The sequence below is a fragment of the Anomaloglossus baeobatrachus genome, chromosome 2, assembly GCF_048569485.1.
Source record: "Anomaloglossus baeobatrachus isolate aAnoBae1 chromosome 2, aAnoBae1.hap1, whole genome shotgun sequence".
Classification (NCBI taxonomy): Eukaryota; Metazoa; Chordata; class Amphibia; order Anura; family Aromobatidae; genus Anomaloglossus; species Anomaloglossus baeobatrachus.
In genome coordinates, this window is record NC_134354.1 from 514,455,502 (window position 1) to 514,476,556 (window position 21,055).

At 43.2% G+C, this 21,055-nt stretch overlaps 1 protein-coding gene across 1 annotated transcript in view; it reads left to right on the forward strand.

Annotated features, from left to right (window-relative positions):
• Positions 1–21,055, forward strand: part of LOC142290334 (zona pellucida-like domain-containing protein 1) — a 249,459-nt gene that overhangs the window by 94,016 nt on the left and 134,388 nt on the right. Inside the window, exons 6-7 of the mRNA XM_075334296.1 lie at positions 15,433–15,513; positions 15,870–16,041. Of these exons, the coding sequence (XP_075190411.1) occupies positions 15,433–15,513; positions 15,870–16,041 (253 nt within the window). The remainder of the gene's footprint in view (positions 1–15,432; positions 15,514–15,869; positions 16,042–21,055) is intronic.

The window sequence follows — 21,055 nt, forward strand, 5'->3', positions numbered from 1 at the left end:
ATTCAAAAATACGCTATTCTTAACCGTCCCCAGGATGACACCGGGGTAGGTAGCAAAGTCTTTCCTGATCCCAGCTCTGTTCATCTTGGCTTCTTTTAAAAACACAGCAAGCAAGGGTTACTCCAAGCGGAGTCTCCCTTTTTTCAAAAAATTGGGCCACACAGACACCCACCCCATCAGTGGCAGCACTTGTGCCCTAGTTGCAAACAGGATGTTTTGATTTGCATCAAGCACATTCAAAAATACGCCATAATTAACCGTCCCCAGCATGACACCGGGGTAGGTAGATAAAGTCTTTGCTGAACCCATGACTTGTTCATCTTGGCTTCTTTTAAAAACAATGTAAGCAAGGGTTACTCCAAGCGAAGTCTCCCTTTTTTCCAAAAATTGTGCCCCACACACACCCACCCATTCAGTGGCAGCACTTGTGCCCTAGTTGTACACTTCACAGCTAGATTTTCATCAAGCACATTCAAAAATACGCTATTCTTAACCGTCCCCAGGATGACACCGGGGTAGGTAGCAAAGTCTTTGCTGAACCATGACTTGTTCATCTTGGCTTCTTTGAAAAACAATGTAAGCAAGGCTTACTCCAAGCGGAGTCTCCCTTTTTTCAAAAAATTGGGCCACACAGACACCCACCCCATCAGTGGCAGCACTTGTGCCCTAGTTGCAAACAGGATGTTTTGATTTGCATCAAGCACATTCAAAAATACGCTATTCTTAACCGTCCCCAGGATGACACCGGGGTAGGTAGCAAAGTCTTTCCTGATCCCAGCTCTGTTCATCTTGGCTTCTTTTAAAAACACAGCAAGCAAGGGTTACTCCAAGCGAAGTCTCCCTTTTTTCCAAAAATTGTGTCCCACACACACCCACCCATTCAGTGGCAGCACTTGTGCCCTAGTTGTACACTTCACAGCTAGATTTGCATCAAGCACATTCAAAAATACGCTATTCTTAACCGTCCCCAGGATGACACCGGGGTAGGTAGCAAAGTCTTTCCTGATCCCAGCTCTGTTCATCTTGGCTTCTTTTAAAAACACAGCAAGCAAGGGTTACTCCAAGCGGAGTCTCCCTTTTTTCAAAAAATTGGGCCACACAGACACCCACCCCATCAGTGGCAGCACTTGTGCCCTAGTTGCAAACAGGATGTTTTGATTTGCATCAAGCACATTCAAAAATACGCCATAACTAACCGTCCCCAGCATGACACCGGGGTAGGTAGATAAAGTCTTTGCTGAACCATGACTTGTTCATCTTGGCTTCTTTTAAAAACAATGTAAGCAAGGGTTACTCCAAGCGAAGTCTCCCTTTTTTCCAAAAATTGTGCCCCACACACACCCACCCATTCAGTGGCAGCACTTGTGCCCTAGTTGTACACTTCACAGCTAGATTTGCATCAAGCACATTCAAAAATACGCTATTCTTAACCGTCCCCAGGATGACACCGGGGTAGGTAGCAAAGTCTTTGCTGAACCATGACTTGTTCATCTTGGCTTCTTTGAAAAACAATGTAAGCAAGGCTTACTCCAAGCGGAGTCTCCCTTTTTTCAAAAAATTGGGCCACACAGACACCCACCCCATCAATGGCAGCACTTGTGCCCTAGTTGCAAACAGGATGTTTTGATTTGCATCAAGCACATTCAAAAATACGCTATTCTTAACCGTCCCCAGGATGACACCGGGGTAGGTAGCAAAGTCTTTCCTGATCCCAGCTCTGTTCATCTTGGCTTCTTTTAAAAACACAGCAAGCAAGGGTTACTCGAAGCGGAGTCTCCCTTTTTTCAAAAAATTGTGCCCCACACACACCCACCCATTCAGTGGCAGCACTTGTGCCCTAGTTGTACACTTCACAGCTAGATTTGCATCAAGCACATTCAAAAATACGCTATTCTTAACCGTCCCCAGGATGACACCGGGGTAGGTAGCAAAGTCTTTCCTGATCCCAGCTCTGTTCATCTTGGCTTCTTTTAAAAACACAGCAAGCAAGGGTTACTCCAAGCGGAGTCTCCCTTTTTTCCAAAAATTGTGCCCCACACACACCCACCCATTCAGTGGCAGCACTTGTGCCCTAGTTGTACACTTCACAGCTAGATTTGCATCAAGCACATTCAAAAATACGCTATTCTTAACCGTCCCCAGGATGACACCGGGGTAGGTAGCAAAGTCTTTCCTGATCCCAGCTCTGTTCATCTTGGCTTCTTTTAAAAACACAGCAAGCAAGGGTTACTCCAAGCGGAGTCTCCCTTTTTTCCAAAAATTGTGCCCCACACACACCCACCCATTCAGTGGCAGCACTTGTGCCCTAGTTGTACACTTCACAGCTAGATTTGCATCAAGCACATTCAAAAATACGCTATTCTTAACCGTCCCCAGGATGACACCGGGGTAGGTAGCAAAGTCTTTCCTGATCCCAGCTCTGTTCATCTTGGCTTCTTTTAAAAACACAGCAAGCAAAGGTTACTCCAAGCGGAGTCTCCCTTTTTTCAAAAAATTGGGCCACACAGACACCCACCCCATCAGTGGCAGCACTTGGGCCCTAGTTGCAAACAGGATGTTTTGATTTGCATCAAGCACATTCAAAAATACGCCATAATTAACCGTCCCCAGCATGACACCGGGGTAGGTAGATAAAGTCTTTGCTGAACCATGACTTGTTCATCTTGGCTTCTTTGAAAAACAATGTAAGCAAGGGTTACTCCAAGCGGAGTCTCCCTTTTTTCAAAAAATTGGGCCACACAGACACCCACCCCATCAGTGGCAGCACTTGTGCCCTAGTTGCGAACAGGATGTTTTGATTTGCATCAAGCACATTCAAAAATACGCTATTCTTAACCGTCCACAGGATGACACCGGGGTAGGTAGCAAAGTCTTTCCTGATCCCAGCTCTGTTCATCTTGGCTTCTTTTAAAAACACAGCAAGCAAGGGTTACTCCAAGCAGAGTCTCCCTTTTTTCCAAAAATTGTGCCCCACACACCCACCCATTCAGCGGCAGCACTTGTGCCCTAGTTGTACACTTCACAGCTAGATTTGCATCAAGCACATTCAAAAATACGCTATTCTTAACCGTCCCCAGGATGACACCGGGGTAGGTAGCAAAGTCTTTCCTGATCCCAGCTCTGTTCATCTTGGCTTCTTTTAAAAACACAGCAAGCAAGGGTTACTCCAAGCGGAGTCTCCCTTTTTTCCAAAAATTGTGCCCCACACACACCCACCCATTCAGTGGCAGCACTTGTGCCCTAGTTGTACACTTCACAGCTAGATTTGCATCAAGCACATTCAAAAATACGCTATTCTTAACCGTCCCCAGGATGACACCTGGGTAGGTAGCAAAGTCTTTCCTGATCCCAGCTCTGTTCATCTTGGCTTCTTTTAAAAACACAGCAAGCAAGGGTTACTCCAAGCGGAGTCTCCCTTTTTTCCAAAAATTGTGCCCCACACACACCCACCCATTCAGTGGCAGCACTTGTGCCCTAGTTGTACACTTCACAGCTAGATTTGCATCAAGCACATTCAAAAATACGCTATTCTTAACCGTCCCCAGGATGACACCGGGGTAGGTAGCAAAGTCTTTCCTGATCCCAGCTCTGTTCATCTTGGCTTCTTTTAAAAACACAGCAAGCAAGGGTTACTCCAAGCGGAGTCTCCCTTTTTTCCAAAAATTGGGCCACACAGACACCCACCCCATCAGTGGCAGCACTTGGGCCCTAGTTGCAAACAGGATGTTTTGATTTGCATCAAGCACATTCAAAAATACGCCATAATTAACCGTCCCCAGCATGACACCGGGGTAGGTAGATAAAGTCTTTGCTGAACCATGACTTGTTCATCTTGGCTTCTTTTAAAAACAATGTAAGCAAGGGTTACTCCAAGCGAAGTCTCCCTTTTTTCCCAAAATTGTGCCCCACACACACCCACCCATTCAGTGGCAGCACTTGTGCCCTAGTTGTACACTTCACAGCTAGATTTGCATCAAGCACATTCAAAAATACGCTATTCTTAACCGTCCCCAGGATGACACCGGGGTAGGTAGCAAAGTCTTTCTTGATCCCAGCTCTGTTCATCTTGGCTTCTTTTAAAAACACAGCAAGCCAGGGTTACTACAAGCGGAGTCTCCCTTTTTTCAAAAAATTGGGCCACACAGACACCCACCCCATCAGTGGCAGCACTTGTGCCCTAGTTGCAAACAGGATGTTTTGATTTGCATCAAGCACATTCCAAATCCACAAGCATTTACTCTCCCCGGGATGACACAGGGGTTGTAAATTCCTTCTGGATCCATGACTTGTTCATTTTGATGAACGTCAGTCTGTCCATATTGTCACTGGACAGACGCGTGCGCTTATCTGTCAGCACACACCCAGCAGCACTGAAGACACGTTCAGAGACAACGCTGGCAGCTGGACACAACAAAATCTCCAAGGCGTAACTGGATAGCTCTGGCCATTTTTCTAGATTTGAAGCCCAAAATGAGCAAGGCTCCATTTGCAAAGTCATGGCATCGATGTTCATTTGTAGATACTCCTGTATCATCCTCTCCAGCCGTTGACTATGTGTCAGACTTGTTGTCTCTGGTGGCCTTGCAAAGGAGGGTCTAAAAAAATTATGAAAAGATTCCATAAAGTTGCTGTTACCAGCACCAGATACGGTCCTACTGGTACGTGTAGACTGTTGAAGATGACCAGACCGTCCCATGTTTGTCAAGTTACAACTGGGAGATTCACTCCCTGCACCTGCACGGTTGTTTGGTGGAAAAGCGGATCTAAGATCGAGTAACAGCTTCTGCTGATACTCCTGCATACGTGCGTCCCTTTCTATGGCTGGAATTATGTCACAAAATTTGGACTTGTACCGGGGATCTAATAGTTTGGCAAGCCAGTAGTCATCATCACTTCTAATTTTGACAATACGAGGGTCATGTTGGAGGTAGTGCAACAAGAAGGCACTCATGTGTCTTGCGCAACCATGCGGACCAAGTCCACGCTGTGTTTGTGGCATAGAGGTGCTAACAGTTCTTTCTTCCTCTGACATCTCCCCCCAACCTCTTTCAACTGAAATTTGACCAAGGTCTTCCTCATCTGCTGAGACTTCCATGTCCATGGACAGTTCGTCCTCCATTTCTTCATGTCCTCCTGCACCTTCCTCAACATCTCGCCTGCTACCATGCGCCCTTGTTGATCCCTGTCCCCCATGCTCCCATGCCTGGCGCCTTGGTGATGATGAACGTCTGGACCTTGGTGATGTTGTTGTGTCTTGCGCATATGAATCCTCCTGTAGTTCATCCCCTTCCTGTTGTCCCACCCCCTGACTCCGAATAGTGTTTAGCGTGTGTTCCAGCATGTAAATGACTGGAATCGTCATGCTGATAATGGCATTGTCAGCGCTAAACATATTCGTCGCCATGTCGAAACTGTGCAGAAGGGTGCATAGGTCCTTGATCTGAGACCACTCCATCAGGGTGATCTGCCCCACCTCTGCATCTCGTTGGCCCAGGCTATACGTCATGACGTATTGCACCAGGGCACGGCGGTGCTGCCACAGTCGCTGTAACATGTGGAGAGTTGAATTCCAGCGTGTCGCCACATCGCATTTCAGGCGATGAACCGGCAGGCCGAAAGACTTCTGGAGCGATGCAAGTCGCTCAGCTGCGGCGCTTGAACGGCGGAAGTGAGCAGACAGTTTTCGTGCCCTGTTCAGAAGGCCATCTAGGCCGGGATACTGTGTTAAAAATTGCTGCACGACAAGGTTCAACACGTGAGCCATACAAGGTACGTGTGTCACCTTGCCCAGGCGAAGGGCCGCATCCAGGTTTGCAGCATTGTCGCACACGGCCTTACCAGGCTGCAGGTTGAGTGGAGACAACCATTTATTAAACTCGGACCGCAGAGCTGACCACAACTCCTCAGCTCTGTGACTCTTATTCCCAAGACATGTCAAGCTAAAGACCGCCTGATGCCGTTGCGCTCTGCTGCCAGCATAGTAATGAGGGGTGCGTGATTCATTCTGCGCAGTGAGAACGCTGGTGGCCTGACCAGGCAGGCTTGGGGCGGAGGTGGAGGACCCAGATGAGGTGGAGGATGCAGAAGCAGTGGCGGAACTTGGACAGACAGAGGATTGACACACAAGTCGTGGGGACGGCAAGACTTGTGCAGCAGACCCTTCACCATCTATCACCATAGTTACCCAGTGCCCAGTGAGCGACATGTAACGTCCCTGTCCATGCTTACTGGTCCAAGTATCGGTGGTGAAATGCACCCGTTCACACACAGAGTTTCTCAATGAAGCGGTGATGTTGTGTGCGACATGCTGGTGTAGCGCGGGCACACCTTTCTTAGAGAAGTAGTGGCGACTAGGCATCTGGTACTGGGGCACAGCGACAGACATAAGGTCTCTAAAATCCTGTGTGTCCACTAGGCGGAAAGGCAGCATTTCGGTAGCCAACAGCTTACAGAGGGATAGAGTCAACCTCTTAGCTTTGTCATGGGTCGCAGGAAGTGGCCTTTTATTTGACCACATCTGAGGGACAGAGATCTGGCTGCTGTGTGTAGACGTTGTTGATTAGGGTGTCCCTGGAAAAATGCAGGTTTGTGAGGAAAGTGCAGGCGGAGACATGATGTTGCCTTCATCCAACGTTGGTGCTATCGATGTCTGAGAGAGCTGTACACACTCACTTGTTTCCCCTTCCAAACCAACTGATGACCTACCAAGCAAACTGCCTGTTGCGGTTACAGTGGTGGAAGTTGTGGGTGGAAAAACAGGTGTGACAGCTGTCCCCACAGTCCTAGAAGATGACGAGCGCGCGGATGCACTGGAAGGGGCAGGCGGTGGATGGTTCGCTCCGCTAGGCCGCATTGCAGCACGGTGAGCTTCCCACCGGGCCATATGATATTTATTCATGTGACGATTCATGGAAGAAGTTGTCAAACTGCTGAGGTTTTGACCTCTACTAAGAGAACCATGACAAATTTTACAGATCACATAATTTGGGCGATCTTTTTCTATGTCAAAAAAGGACCAGGCTAGGCAAGGCTTAGAGGCCATGCGACCTGTTGATCCACCCCGAATAATGCTCAGAGGCAGAGTGGTGGCTGAGGATGCAGTTGTAGACGTGCTACCAGTACTCCGACTCTGTCCAGGAAGGCGCAAGGTAACTTCGTCATCAGTTGCATCCTCCTCCACCACCTCTGTTGACCTCCTCGAGTGCCTGACTGTGGGTTGACAGTAGGTGGGATCTAGAACTTCATCATCAATTGTTGTGTTTGCACTCCCCTCCCCCTCAGACCGAGCCTCTTCTTGCCCTGACAGAATATTTAAGTTGTCATCCCAATCGGGTATCTGCGTCTCATCTTCATCAGTATGTTCCTCATTGTCTATAACCACAGGTGTTACAGTTTGTGACAAAGGGTCAACATTATGCTCAGAAACTTGGTCCTCACGGCCTGAATCAGAGTCACAAAGGTTCTGGGCATCACTGCAGACCATTTCCTGTTCTGTACTCACTGTAGCTTGGGAGCAGACCTCTGATTCCCAGGCTATAGTGTGACTGAACAGCTCTGCAGACTCAGCCATCTCAGTTCCACCATACTGTGCAGGGCTGATGGAGACTTCGAAGCTGGGAGAAAGCAAGTTTGATTGGGATGACAACTCAGAGGACTGGTGTTTTTTGGATGCGGTACTTGAAGTGGCTGAGAGGGCACTTGTTGGACCACTTGAGATCCATTCAAGCATTTTCCTTTTTTGGCCATCATCTACCTTTGTTCCTGTTCTTCGTGTCCGTTAAAAAGGGAGCACATCGGATTGTCCACGGTAAGTAGTAGACATCTTACTTTTGCTGGTAGATGGTCTATCTTCAGCAGATGATAATGGAGCTTTGCCACCTTCCCCACGGACAAAACCTTTTTTGCCTTTTCCACCACGCCTCTTCCCCTTTCCACCAGCATCTGTCATTTTGCCACTCATGTTGATTGCGACAAGATTGTGCACTGAAAATGTGGTAGTAAAAATTGAGAGGTGGTGTAGATTGCAGTGGTGGTATAGCTTTATTAACAGCAGAATAATAAAGAATAAATATCCCTGACAATGCAACTACGGCCCTTAAACTGGCAGCAAAAATTGCTATTATAATGGCTTAGTTATAATGAGTTGTAGTGTGCAATGCAGGCAGAGGTGCTGCAAATGTCTTTGCACTAGTGTGACTAGACAAATGTCCAATAGCCACGTTTAGGATGCCACTAGGTACACTGAGTGTTTGCTAGTATAATGGCTTAGTTATAATGTGTTGTAGTGTGCAATGCAGGCAGAGGTGCTGCAAATGTCTTTGCACTAGTGTGACTATAGCAAAGTCCAATAGCCACGTTTAGGATGCCACTAGGTACACTGAGTGTTTGCTAGTATAATGGCTTAGTTATAATGAGTTGTAGTGTGCAATGCAGGCAGAGGTGCTGCAAATGTCTTTGCACTAGTGTGACTATAGCAAAGTCCAATAGCCACGTTTAGGATGCCACTAGGTACACTGAGTGTTTGCTAGTATAATGGCTTAGTTATAATGAGTTGTAGTGTGCAATGCAGGCAGAGGTGCTGCAAATGTCTTTGCACTAGTGTGACTATAGCAAAGTCCAATAGCCACGTTTAGGATGCCACTAGGTACACTGAGTGTTTGCTAGTATAATAGCTTAGTTATAATGAGTTGGAGTGTGCAATGCAGGCAGAGGTGCTGCAAATGTCTTTGCACTAGTGGGACTATAGCAAAGTCCAATTGCCACGTTTAGGATGCCACTAGGTACACTGAGTGTTTGCTAGTATAATGGCTTAGTTATAATGTGTTGGAGTGTGCAATGCAGGCAGAGGTGCTGCAAACGTCTTTGCACTAGTGTGACTATAGCAAAGTCCAATAGCCACGTTTAGGATGCCACTAGGTACACTGAGTGTTTGCTAGTATAATGGCTTAGTTATAATGAGTTGTAGTGTGCAATGCAGGCAGAGGTGCTGCAAATGTCTTTGCACTAGTGTGACTATAGCAAAGTCCAATAGCCACGTTTAGGATGCCACTAGGTACACTGAGTGTTTGCTAGTATAATGGCTTAGTTATAATGAGTTGGAGTGTGCAATGCAGGCAGAGGTGCTGCAAATGTCTTTGCACTAGTGGGACTATAGCAAAGTCCAATAGCCACGTTTAGGATGCCACTAGGTACACTGAGTGTTTGCTAGTATAATGGCTTAGTTATAATGAGTTGTAGTGTGCAATGCAGGCAGAGGTGCTGCAAATGTCTTTGCACTAGTGTGACTATAGCAAAGTCCAATAGCCACGTTTAGGATGCCACTAGTTACACTGAGTGTTTGCTAGTATAATAGCTTAGTTATAATGAGTTGGAGTGTGCAATGCAGGCAGAGGTGCTGCAAATGTCTTTGCACTAGTGGGACTATAGCAAAGTCCAATAGCCACGTTTAGGATGCCACTAGGTACACTGAGTGTTTGCTAGTATAATGGCTTAGTTATAATGTGTTGGAGTGTGCAATGCAGGCAGAGGTGCTGCAAATGTCTTTGCACTAGTGTGACTATAGCAAAGTCCAATAGCCACGTTTAGGATGCCACTAGGTACACTGAGTGTTTGCTAGTATAATGGCTTAGTTATAATGAGTTGTAGTGTGCAATGCAGGCAGAGGTGCTGCAAATGTCTTTGCACTAGTGGGACTATAGCAAAGTCCAATAGCCACGTTTAGTATGCCACTAGGTACACTGAGTGTTTGCTAGTATAATGGCTTAGTTATAATGTGTTGGAGTGTGCAATGCAGGCAGAGGTGCTGCAAATGTCTTTGCACTAGTGTGACTATAGCAAAGTCCAATAGCCACGTTTAGGATGCCACTAGGTACACTGAGTGTTTGCTAGTATAATGGCTTAGTTATAATGAGTTGTAGTGTGCAATGCAGGCAGAGGTGCTGCAAATGTCTTTGCACTAGTGGGACTATAGCAAAGTCCAATTGCCACGTTTAGGATGCCACTAGGTACACTGAGTGTTTGCTAGTATAATGGCTTAGTTATAATGAGTTGGAGTGTGCAATGCAGGCAGAGGTGCTGCAAATGTCTTTGCACTAGTGTGACTATAGCAAAGTCCAATAGCCACGTTTAGGATGCCACTAGGTACACTGAGTGTTTGCTAGTATAATGGCTTAGTTATAATGAGTTGGAGTGTGCAATGCAGGCAGAGGTGCTGCAAATGTCTTTGCACTAGTGTGACTAGACAAATGTCCAATAGCCACGTTTAGGATGCCACTAGGTACACTGAGTGTTTGCTAGTATAATGGCTTAGTTATAATGAGTTGGAGTGTGCAGAGGATAGGAGGGTACAGTGCCAGGATTGTGGGGCTCTGGGTAGAGGAATGGAAGCCTGCCTTTCTATTCCCTCCTAATAGGGAAATGCAGGGAGGAAATCCCTGACCTTGGCTACACAGACGCTGTCGCTGTTTTCAGGACCTGTCACCTATGGCTCTGACCCTGCCGGTTTGAGCCCTTAAAAGGACTGATAGAAAGTGCTCTCCCTAAGCTGTCCAGCGCTGTGTATGGAGCGCATACAGCTGTATCAGCGATAGGACAAAGGACGGAGCTGCGACAGTGATGTCTGACACCAAAGACGCAGAAGAGATAATGGCGTCCTGGAGGAAAATGTCCGGTTTTATAATGCAGGGACATGTGACATGGACATCCTATCACACATGCCGTTGCTTCTCTGGCTAAAAGTCCACTTAGCTGTGTGTGTCTGGGATTGGCTGACATGCCGGCCCGCCCCACAAGACGCGCGCACTTAGGGAAGGAAGACAAGGAAAAAAAAAAAAATGGCGATCGCCATTATACAAACAGCAGTGATCTGAAGGCGCTGTTCACGCACACTATACACTGAAATGTCATAATAGTGTGAGTCACAGAGTGACTTACACTATTACAGCGGAAAGCCAGCTAGGAATTAGCTGTTTTTTTGCTGCTAGAACCATTCTCGAACGTTTCTATAACTATCGAGCTTTTGCAAAAAGCTCGAGTTCTAGTTCGATCTAGAACAGGCCCCAAAATCACTCGAGCCTAGAACTGGAGAACCTCGAACCGCGAACCGCGCTCAACTCTAGTTAAGACTCAAATCTACAAGGGCACATAAAGGCATATTGTATAGAGAGACAGTAAGGGCGGCTTTGCACGTTGCGACATCGCACGTGCGATGTCGGTGGGGTCAAATCGAAAGTGACGCACATCCGGCGTCACTTTCGACATCGTACTGTGTAAATGCTAGATGATACGATGAACGAGCGCAAAAACGTCGTTATCGTATCATCGTTGCATTCACCGACATTTCCATAATGCCGGTGCCGCGACAGGTACGATGTTGTTCCTCGCTCCTGCGGCAGCACACATTGCTGTGTGTAAAGCCGCAGGAGCGAGGAACATCTCCTTACTTGCCGCCGGCGGCTATGCGGAAGGACGGAAGTGGGCGGGATGTTTACATCCTGCTCATCTCCACCCCTCCGCCGCTATTGGCCGCCTGCCGTGTGACGTCGCTATGACGCCGCACGATCCGCCCCCTTAGGAAGGCGGCGGGTCGCCGGCCAGAGCGACGGTCGCAGGGCAGGTGAGTGCATGTGAAGCTGGCGTAGCGATATCGTACCTGCGACAGGGGCAGGGACTATCGCGTGCGACATTGCAACATCGGCTTGCGATGTTGCAACGTGCAAAGCCCGCCTAACTGTATTGCAATAGTACAATCAAAATGGGGAGCGCTGAGGCAGTAGTGATAAATTCAACAGAAATAGATAAACAGGGGAAACCAAATCTCTATCTCATGGCACACACACACACACACACACACACACACACACACACAGAGGTATAAGAGAAAAGAGCTTAGGAGGAAAATAAGAGTAGGGAGGAAAAAACAAGATAATGGGAGAACTCCACATCAGCTCCACACACAAAGTAATACAATCACCAGCAGGACTGGGATACAACAGCACATGAACCGGTTTAGCAAAAGTTAGAGTCAGCATGGGAAGACTGACTCCTCCATCTTAAAAAGGCAGGGAGCGACTGTCATAGGTCTCCTAAAAAAATGTGATCCAAGAGGTAACCAGCAGGCTAGGAGAAATTAACTCCTGCAATCACTATCACTAAATGAGAACATAGCAGGTCAACATCCAAGCCTGTCTGGGTAACTTAAAAGCACCAAAGGAGGCATAGTGTGGAATGTCAAATTATATAGTGTGAACAGCATCAGATGCCGCCATGACACTCGTCGAGTTTAGAGCCAAACATCGTGTGACATAACCACATAGGGTTATTCAGTTTAGAAAAAGAAGGCTTAGGGCGATCTTATTATAATGTTCAAATATATGAAGGGACAGTAAGGAGATGTTTCTGATGATCTTTTTACACCTAGGTCTGCGACAGATACAAGAGGGCATCCATTACATCTAGACACAAAAAGTATTTAACCTTAATCACAGATGCAGAGACTTTACTGTAAGAGCAGTGAGATTATCTCTCTGCCACATTTTCAAAGAGGGCCTCTTTGCCTTAGTTGAAAAATATAATGTTGCATGCAGGACATTGGTACTAGATTCTGTCATGGGATAGTAATCAAGGGATATATATATATATGTATATATATATATATATATATATATATATATCTATATATATATACAGTTAGGTCCAGAAATATTTGGACAGTGACACAAGTTTTGTTATTTTAGCTATTTACAAAAACATGTTCAGAAATACAATTATATATATAATATGGGCTGAAAGTGCACACTCCCAGCTACAATATGAGAGTTTTCACATCCAAATCGGAGAAAGGGTTTAGGAATCATAGCTCTGTAATGCATAGCCTCCTCTTTTTCAAGGGACCAAAAGTAATTGGACAAGGGACTCTAAGGTCTGCAATTAACTCTGAAGGTGTCTCCCTCGTTAACCTGTAGTCAATGAAGTAGTTAAAAGGTCTGGGGTTGATTACAGGTGTGTGGTTTTGCATTTTGAAGCTGTTGCTGTGACCAGACAACATGCGGTCTAAGGAACTCTCAATTGAGGTGAAGCAGAACATCCTGAGGCTGAAAAAAAAGAAAAAATCCATCAGAGAGATAGCAGACATGCTTGGAGTAGCAAAATCAACAGTCCGGTACATTCTGAGAAAAAAGGAATTGACTGGTGAGCTTGGGAACTCAAAAAGGCCTGGGCGTCCACGGATGACAACAGTGGTGGATGATCGCCGCATACTTTCTTTGGTGAAGAAGAACCCGTTCACAACATCAACTGAAGTCCAGAACACTCTCAGTGAAGTAGGTGTATCTGTCTCTAAGTCAACAGTAAAGAGAAGACTCCATGAAAGTAAATACAAAGGGTTCACATCTAGATGCAAACCATTCATCAATTCCAAAAATAGACAGGCCAGAGTTAAATTTGCTGAAAAACACCTCATGAAGCCAGCTCAGTTCTGGAAAAGTATTCTATGGACAGATGAGACAAAGATCAACCTGTACCGGAATGATGGGAAGAAAAAAGTTTGGAGAAGAAAGGGAATGGCACATGATCCAAGGCACACCACATCCTCTGTAAAACATGGTGGAGGCAACGTGATGGCATGGGCATGCATGGCTTTCAATGGCACTGGGTCACTTGTGTTTATTGATGACATAACAGCAGACAAGAATAGCTGGATGAATTCTGAAGTGTACCGGGATATACTTTCAGCCCAGATTCAGCCAAATGCCGCAAAGTTGATCGGACGGCGCTTCATAGTACAGATGGACAATGACCCCAAGCATACAGCCAAAGCTACCCAGGAGTTCATGAGTGCAAAAAAGTGGAACATTCTGCAATGGCCAAGTCAATCATCAGATCTTAACCCAATTGAGCATGCATTTCACTTGCTCAAATCCAGACTTAAGACGGAAAGACCCACAAACAAGCAAGACCTGAAGGCTGCGGCTGTAAAGGCCTGGCAAAGCATTAAGAAGGAGGAAGCCCAGCGTTTGGTGATGTCCATGGGTTCCAGACTTAAGGCAGTGATTGCCTCCAAAGGATTCGCAACAAAATATTGAAAATAAAAATATTTTGTTTGGGTTTCGTTTATTTGTCCAATTACTTTTGACCTCCTAAAATGTGGAGTGTTTGTAAAGAAATGTGTACAATTCCTACAATTTCTATCAGATATTTTTGTTCAAACCTTCAAATTAAACGTTACAATCTGCACTTGAATTCTGTTGTAGAGGTTTCATTTCAAATCCAATGTGGTGGCATGCAGAGCCCAACTCGCGAAAATTGTGTCACTGTCCAAATATTTCTGGACCTAACTGTATATATATATATAAAAGGGGCTGCTGATAAGTCTTTGGCTTAACCCAGAAAGAAAGAAAGGGGATAGGATGATGAAACTTTACATTTGTTCCAAATACTCTCCACTGATGTCAACACACTTCTTACATCAGTATTCCAAGTTCTGTAAACCTAGCAAAAAGAAGGATTTTGGTTGTGCCTCAAACCAGGAATCTGTAGCAGCCAGGGACTGTATATACTAGCATATATTCATATTCTAGTGTTAGCCAATGAGTTAATGCACTGCACTGAATGTAATAAAATTTACGAATGCTTACCCATGTCTTTATATGCCAAACTTTGGGTCTTCAACCTCATGATTGAACTCCTATAATACAGTTTCTGCCCCTCTATGCAATGTGCCTTGATGTCCTCTGTAAATTTGAGTCTTCCCCCTTACCCTAATTTTTTTAAATTATTTTGCTACATTTTGTTGTTATATAATAAAATGTCACTTTTTATATTTTTCTTTTAATTATGTGGATATGACTTAAATTTTTTGTAAGATTCACAGTTGCACTGAGAGATACAGTACATGCAGTAGATGTCCATTTCCATTGCACTTCTATCTTGGAATGATCCTTCCTAGGAACGCTTAATTTACGATAATTGACACAAAAGTAGCAATCAAACTAATTTTGTAAGTTGCATACCGAGGGAAAGTCATTGGACAGCTGGAAAATCCAAACTCGTGTTCTATCAGATAAAAAGACAGAAATCATTAACTGTGCCTTTTACACACTAGCAAATGCAATACCATGCTCTTTAATGGCTCAAAATGTCTCCCATCCCATAATCTAAGCTGCTGTAGTACCTAGGGTGCTGTCAACATATCTGTTAACTTTTAAAATGCCCTGAAAGTGTAGATATCTGGTCTGAAGGATAGATGATCAGTTTTATCTGCATGGATCACTCATTTAATTAAACCAGGAACATTAGTATATATAAATATTTTTTGGGGGAATTTCTAATAGACATACTAGTATTTAATGAATAAAAGTATATGTATACATATGCGACGATAACATTAAATTGTTCTCTTTCATTCTGCCATTTTATGGTAATTTATTAATATAGGTGGAATGTTTTAATGGACTATTGTTATACAACACCTTCTGGTAATCCGAATGATGATATCAGATACGATCTCTTTCTCAGGTAAGATGAAACATTTTATATGTATGTATATATATATATATATATATATATATATATATATATATATATTATATAGTATATTGTGATTTATGTTTTGTATTTGGTTATGACTGTGATAATCTTATCCTACTATAGCAATGTACATATTCGTCAATGCATATAGCTCATCCTATGTTTTAATACATGTGAGCAAGCTCATAAATAATTTTACTTACTTGATTCAAAGATCAGTTATTAGATGACACATTGCTCCATAGTTTGCTTGATAAAATCCTATTAAAGTCAAGGAAGGCTTTTTTTTTTTTTTGTAAAAAATGTCAGTATTCATTGATGTACCATTACTCTTTCATTCAAAGCTGTGACAAAGACCCACAGACAACTATTTTTGAAAATGGCAAAAGTCAAATGGGAAGATTTTCCTTTGAGGTGTTCCGCTTCGTCAAACATAAAAACCAGAAAATGTCCACTGTTTTCTTGCACTGTGTCACCAAATTGTGCAGATCAGATGATTGCCATTATTTAACACCTGTAAGTACAGAAGCTGTTAGCTAAACATTTATCTTGGGAAATAAAAAATAATAATGTGTTCAATTTTACTGTATATGATGTAAAAATATTCTTGGTAAAAGCTCAATATTTTATGTTTGAATTAATCTGAATCTAAAATTAGATATCAGGGAATGAAAATACAAAAATACTTTCACAGAGAGTATTGCATTCATTGGAATTTTAAATAACAAGGCAAGAAAACCTCCAAGGTTACATTACATCATTTTTTTGAAAAATACAAACTATGTCAAGCATTAGAAAACAACACAATTCCATTATTTATGCAAAAGGATAAGTATCGACATCTACATTCATCTTGATAGCAAAATACCACGGAAAGGTCATGGCCCTCTTACACAATATGGGCTTATGTACAAGGCCACATTACACGTTGGTGTTGCAGGATCAATAATTTATTTTCTAAACCATGGCACACATAAGGTTTTTCACATGAAGTTATTTTATAGACTTTACCAAACATGACAAAATACATAAGTGTATACGGTTATTTGTTTAAAAAGAAATGTACCTACTTCTAGATTCAGCATGATAACAGTAAATCATCAAGAGATCATGGCCCTCATACACAAGAGACAATGCACATCATGCACTTGGCCCATTGATTACCAGAATGGTAGCTACATTATACTTACTTAAGAATAACTGTATTCCATGCACCACTCCACCGTTCATGCTATTTGGCACAGCCTTCCATTAGCCGTAAACTTGTAATAATTATCATATTAACTAAGACACCAAAACGCCTTCTCTGATTAGAAAAAATCTTTATTGGTCCCAGCATACACTGAATAAAGGTACAAAATTACTAGGGATGATCGAATATCACAAATATTCGGCAATGTTCGGCTTTGCGAATATCCGATGAATAGGTCGCCGCTATGCGAATATTTGATACGCAATGTATGTCTATGGGAAGCCCGAATAGTTGCTATTTGGCAACTATTAAGGTTTCCCATAGACTTACATTTCACATCGAATATTCTCAAATAGTCGAATAGCGGTGACCTATTTGTCGAATATGAGCATAGCCGAATACTTGAGGCATTCGATCATCCCTAAAAATTACGCAACGCTTCAGCCAACGCAGGGCCTTTTGCAAGCTATTAAAAGATGCACACCTTTTAATGGCTTGAGAAAGTCACTGCATTGTTTAAAACGTAGCGTAATTTTATATATTTCATCACTATATGCTGGGACTAAAGAAGATTGTTTCCAAACAGAGAAGTATTTTCGTGCTTTGGATCCCATGGTAATTAGATACATTATACTTGTTAACAGTGTAAGACTGGAGAACACAGAACCCTCCAGAAAACATAACTCTTGTTGCCCATCACTCATTTACTACAGAAGTAAGATAGGACTAAAACGACAACAAAAAGGAGGAAACAGCTGTGTATGTTAAGATAAAGCACTTGAAAATAAATAGCAGAGATTGCATTCATTTTTCTTATCACTATTTGGACTACATTGGATTTGATGGACTATGTTGGGCCAACAGGTGATCTAGTTAGCTAATAAAATTGTTAAATTAAACGGGGATAGTGTAGGGTAGTGTTTTCAATTTTTTTTAATAAAGTATTTTTGTTTTTTTCACACTTTATTACAGCAATAGTAAGGAAGAGATCTAACATCTTTAAATTATGATCACTGGGGCTTAGTGTCAGCAAGCGTTTTGTCAACTCAAAATTTGACACCCACTCACTATTAATTCACTGGCCAATTCCCCATGGGAATTTAAAAAAGGTTATTTACCCAAAGAAACAGATCATTCAACATTATAGTTTGTAAAAACAAAAGAAAATAAATACAGCACAAAAAATAAATTGGAGAGGGGAGAGAGGAGCTGCTGGTAGAGGGTCAGCTCTGTGTGATAACTAACCAAAATAAATATATAAGGGTTAACACTGCAAAAGGAACTATTGGCCAAATACAAACTAAGCATAGATTGCCCTGTATCCTTATAGACGTAATATAAAACCAATGAAGAGAGGATGATGATGGGGGTAGTAGTTAAGGACACGACTAGGAGAATCAGTAACCATAAGTACACCCAGAGGTAATGTGCAGATTACAGCTGAATTAATGCATATCCTTGTAGTAGTAATATGAAACCAATATAGAGAGCCTGATGATGGGAGTAGTAATTAAAGACACTTAGGTTTATCAGTACAGATTTATTTGGGTCAGGTACCACACAGGGCTGACCCTTTACCAGCAGCTCCTCTCTCTCTCTCCGCTCCAATTTTCTTTATGCAGTACCAGTGGGTTTTTTTTATTTTTTTTTACTTTCTGTGTGTCCCACTGCTAACCACACACTCATTGCCAACAACCCACTCTGGAAAGATAGGGGAGAGCCCTTTAATTGGAATAAAATTATTTTTGACAACTCCGGTAATTACAATGCTTCACAGTATTCTTGAAAATGGTAGAGACATTTGAGATCTCTTGAAAAGCTCCTCCTGGTGGAAATGAGGTAATTGTGGGAGGTGTTCGCACCGAAGAATTATCTATATACAGACATTATTCTTAAGGGCTTTTGTGGTCTCCAGGACTCTGGCTGGGGTTTTTTGAGATCCCTCTATCCAAGTAGAATGGAATCTCAGGTTCAAACATTTTTCAAAACAGACCCTATTATTTATTATTGACTAGCAACAGAAGAATTTGTACAAAACACGAAAATAAATCATCAGTGTATTTGAGCTATTTAGACCATATACCCAAGAAAAACTACTCACACTGCAAAGGCAATCATCAGTTTTTCGGTGCCTACTTATGGAATTCGTCAGTGTTATCCAATCTTTAGAAGAAGGCAAAAGTGGCACACTTCATTAGTAAAAAGTAAAATTTATTGAAGCAAAAAACACTTAAAATATGTAAGCGGAAGCAGGGAGCTGAAGAACATAACCATTTACCTGAATTGGTGAATTTGTCCAACAGCATCTCCCAGAAGCTAAAAAATAAAGAAAATGATATTATAAATAAAAAAAATTAATAATTGTAGAAAAGTTCAAGTTCCACATGATTTATGTGAGGACAACAACCAAACATTATCTCCAGTAGGATCAACAACCAATACACCTAATCATACATATTAATCTGTGATCCTAGATGAGTACAATGTAACACCAAATCAACATATTTGAAAACTTCCTCAGTCTTCTTTACCTATGACCACTCCATTTCCACTCAGTACACTACTCTCCTTTCCCGTGACTGTACAAAGTTAGAAACTGAGGGGCACATACAAGATAACACCAATAATCCCTTTAACGCTACTAGCAGAAGTGATATCTCAAGAACAGCAACAACTGTCTCACATTTGAGGATCTAGACTCCATTGAGACTATACGAATTCCTACTTTTAATCCCTACTCACACCTCTTTAGTATGGTAGACGAATCAGGGGGAAACAATTTGAATTTAGATGTCATTATCACTAGTACTCCATTGACTTACAGAGAAGTTTTTATGTCCAACCCTCATTCCAACACTTTACCTAACCGGTTCAACCTTAAATCTCAAACTCAAGCATCTAGTGTTAATATGGACAAATAAAAAAGGACTCTTTCTAACCCAGCTCCCGGACCGAATATCTATACCACCCCAGGGCTTACCAATAGGTTTAGCGCAAAACCACACAACAGTAATATAGGAAGCAGAAAATCTTATTTACAAACACCAGTAGAAGAAGATTTTTTTTCACAAATTTCACCCTAGAAAACAAAAATGAAAAAGCGTGCGAGGGCTAGAAAACTCACCCAAAAGAAAACAAACAGAATAATATACCAACAACAGCAGCAAAAAATAATCAATTTAAATTTGTATGTGCTGTACATGATCATTAATCATGAGAAAGGTTAACAAGTTACAGGGCATTTTTCAAAGAAACTCAACTCCTATTCTGAAACCCAATTTTATCCTTTCATCCTTTCACATAATTACTTCATTTATGATCAACAGTTTTATTTGCAAAGCTATACAGTGATGGACATGAAATTTGCGCGAAGCTATGCAAATTTATTTATGGGCCATTGGGAAGAGTCACATTTTCTTCTGAAACAAAATGAAGACAGGGGACTCATTTTGTTGGCAACTATTTATTGATGATATTTTGTTCATCTTGGACAGCTCCCAAGAAGACCTTTCAACTCTCTAAAGTGACATCAATTCTAACTATTGTGGCTTAAGGTCCAGTCACACTAAACAACTTACCAGCGATCCCAACAACGATAGGGATCGCTGTAAGTTGCTAGGAGGTTGCTGGTAAGATGTCCCACTGCGACGCTCCAGTGATCTCACCAGCAACCTGACCTGGCAGGGATCGCTGGAGCGTCGCTACACGAGTTGCTGGTGAGCTCACCAGCAACCAGTGACCAGCCCCCAGCGCCACATGGAAGATGCTGCGCTTGGTAACTAAGGTAAATATCGGGTAACCAACCCGATATTTACCTTGGTTACCAGCGCACGCAGCTACACGTGCAGAGAGCAGGGAGCAGCGCACACTGAGCGCTGGCTCCCTGCTCTCCTAGTTACAGCACACATCGGGTTAATTACCCGATGTGTGCTGCAGCTAAATTTGCACAGAGCAGGGAGCAGCGCACACCGGGTGCAGCTGCACAGGGTACATATATAGGGTATAGAGTACAGGGTGCAGCTGCACAGAGCAGGGAGCAGCGCACACCGCTTAGCGCTGGCTCCTTGCTCTCCTAGTTACAGCACACATCAGGTTAATTACCCAATGTGTACTGCAGCTAAATGTGCACAGAGCAGGGAGCAGCGCACAATGCTTAGCGCTGGCTCCCTGCTCTCCTAGCTACAGCACACATCGGGTTAATTAACCCGATGTGTCCTGCAGCTACATGTGCACAGAGCAGGAGCCGGCACTGACAGTGAGAGCGGCGGAGGCTGGTAACAAAGGTAAATATCGGGTAACCAAGGACAGGGCTTCTTGGTTACCCGATGTTTAGTGTGG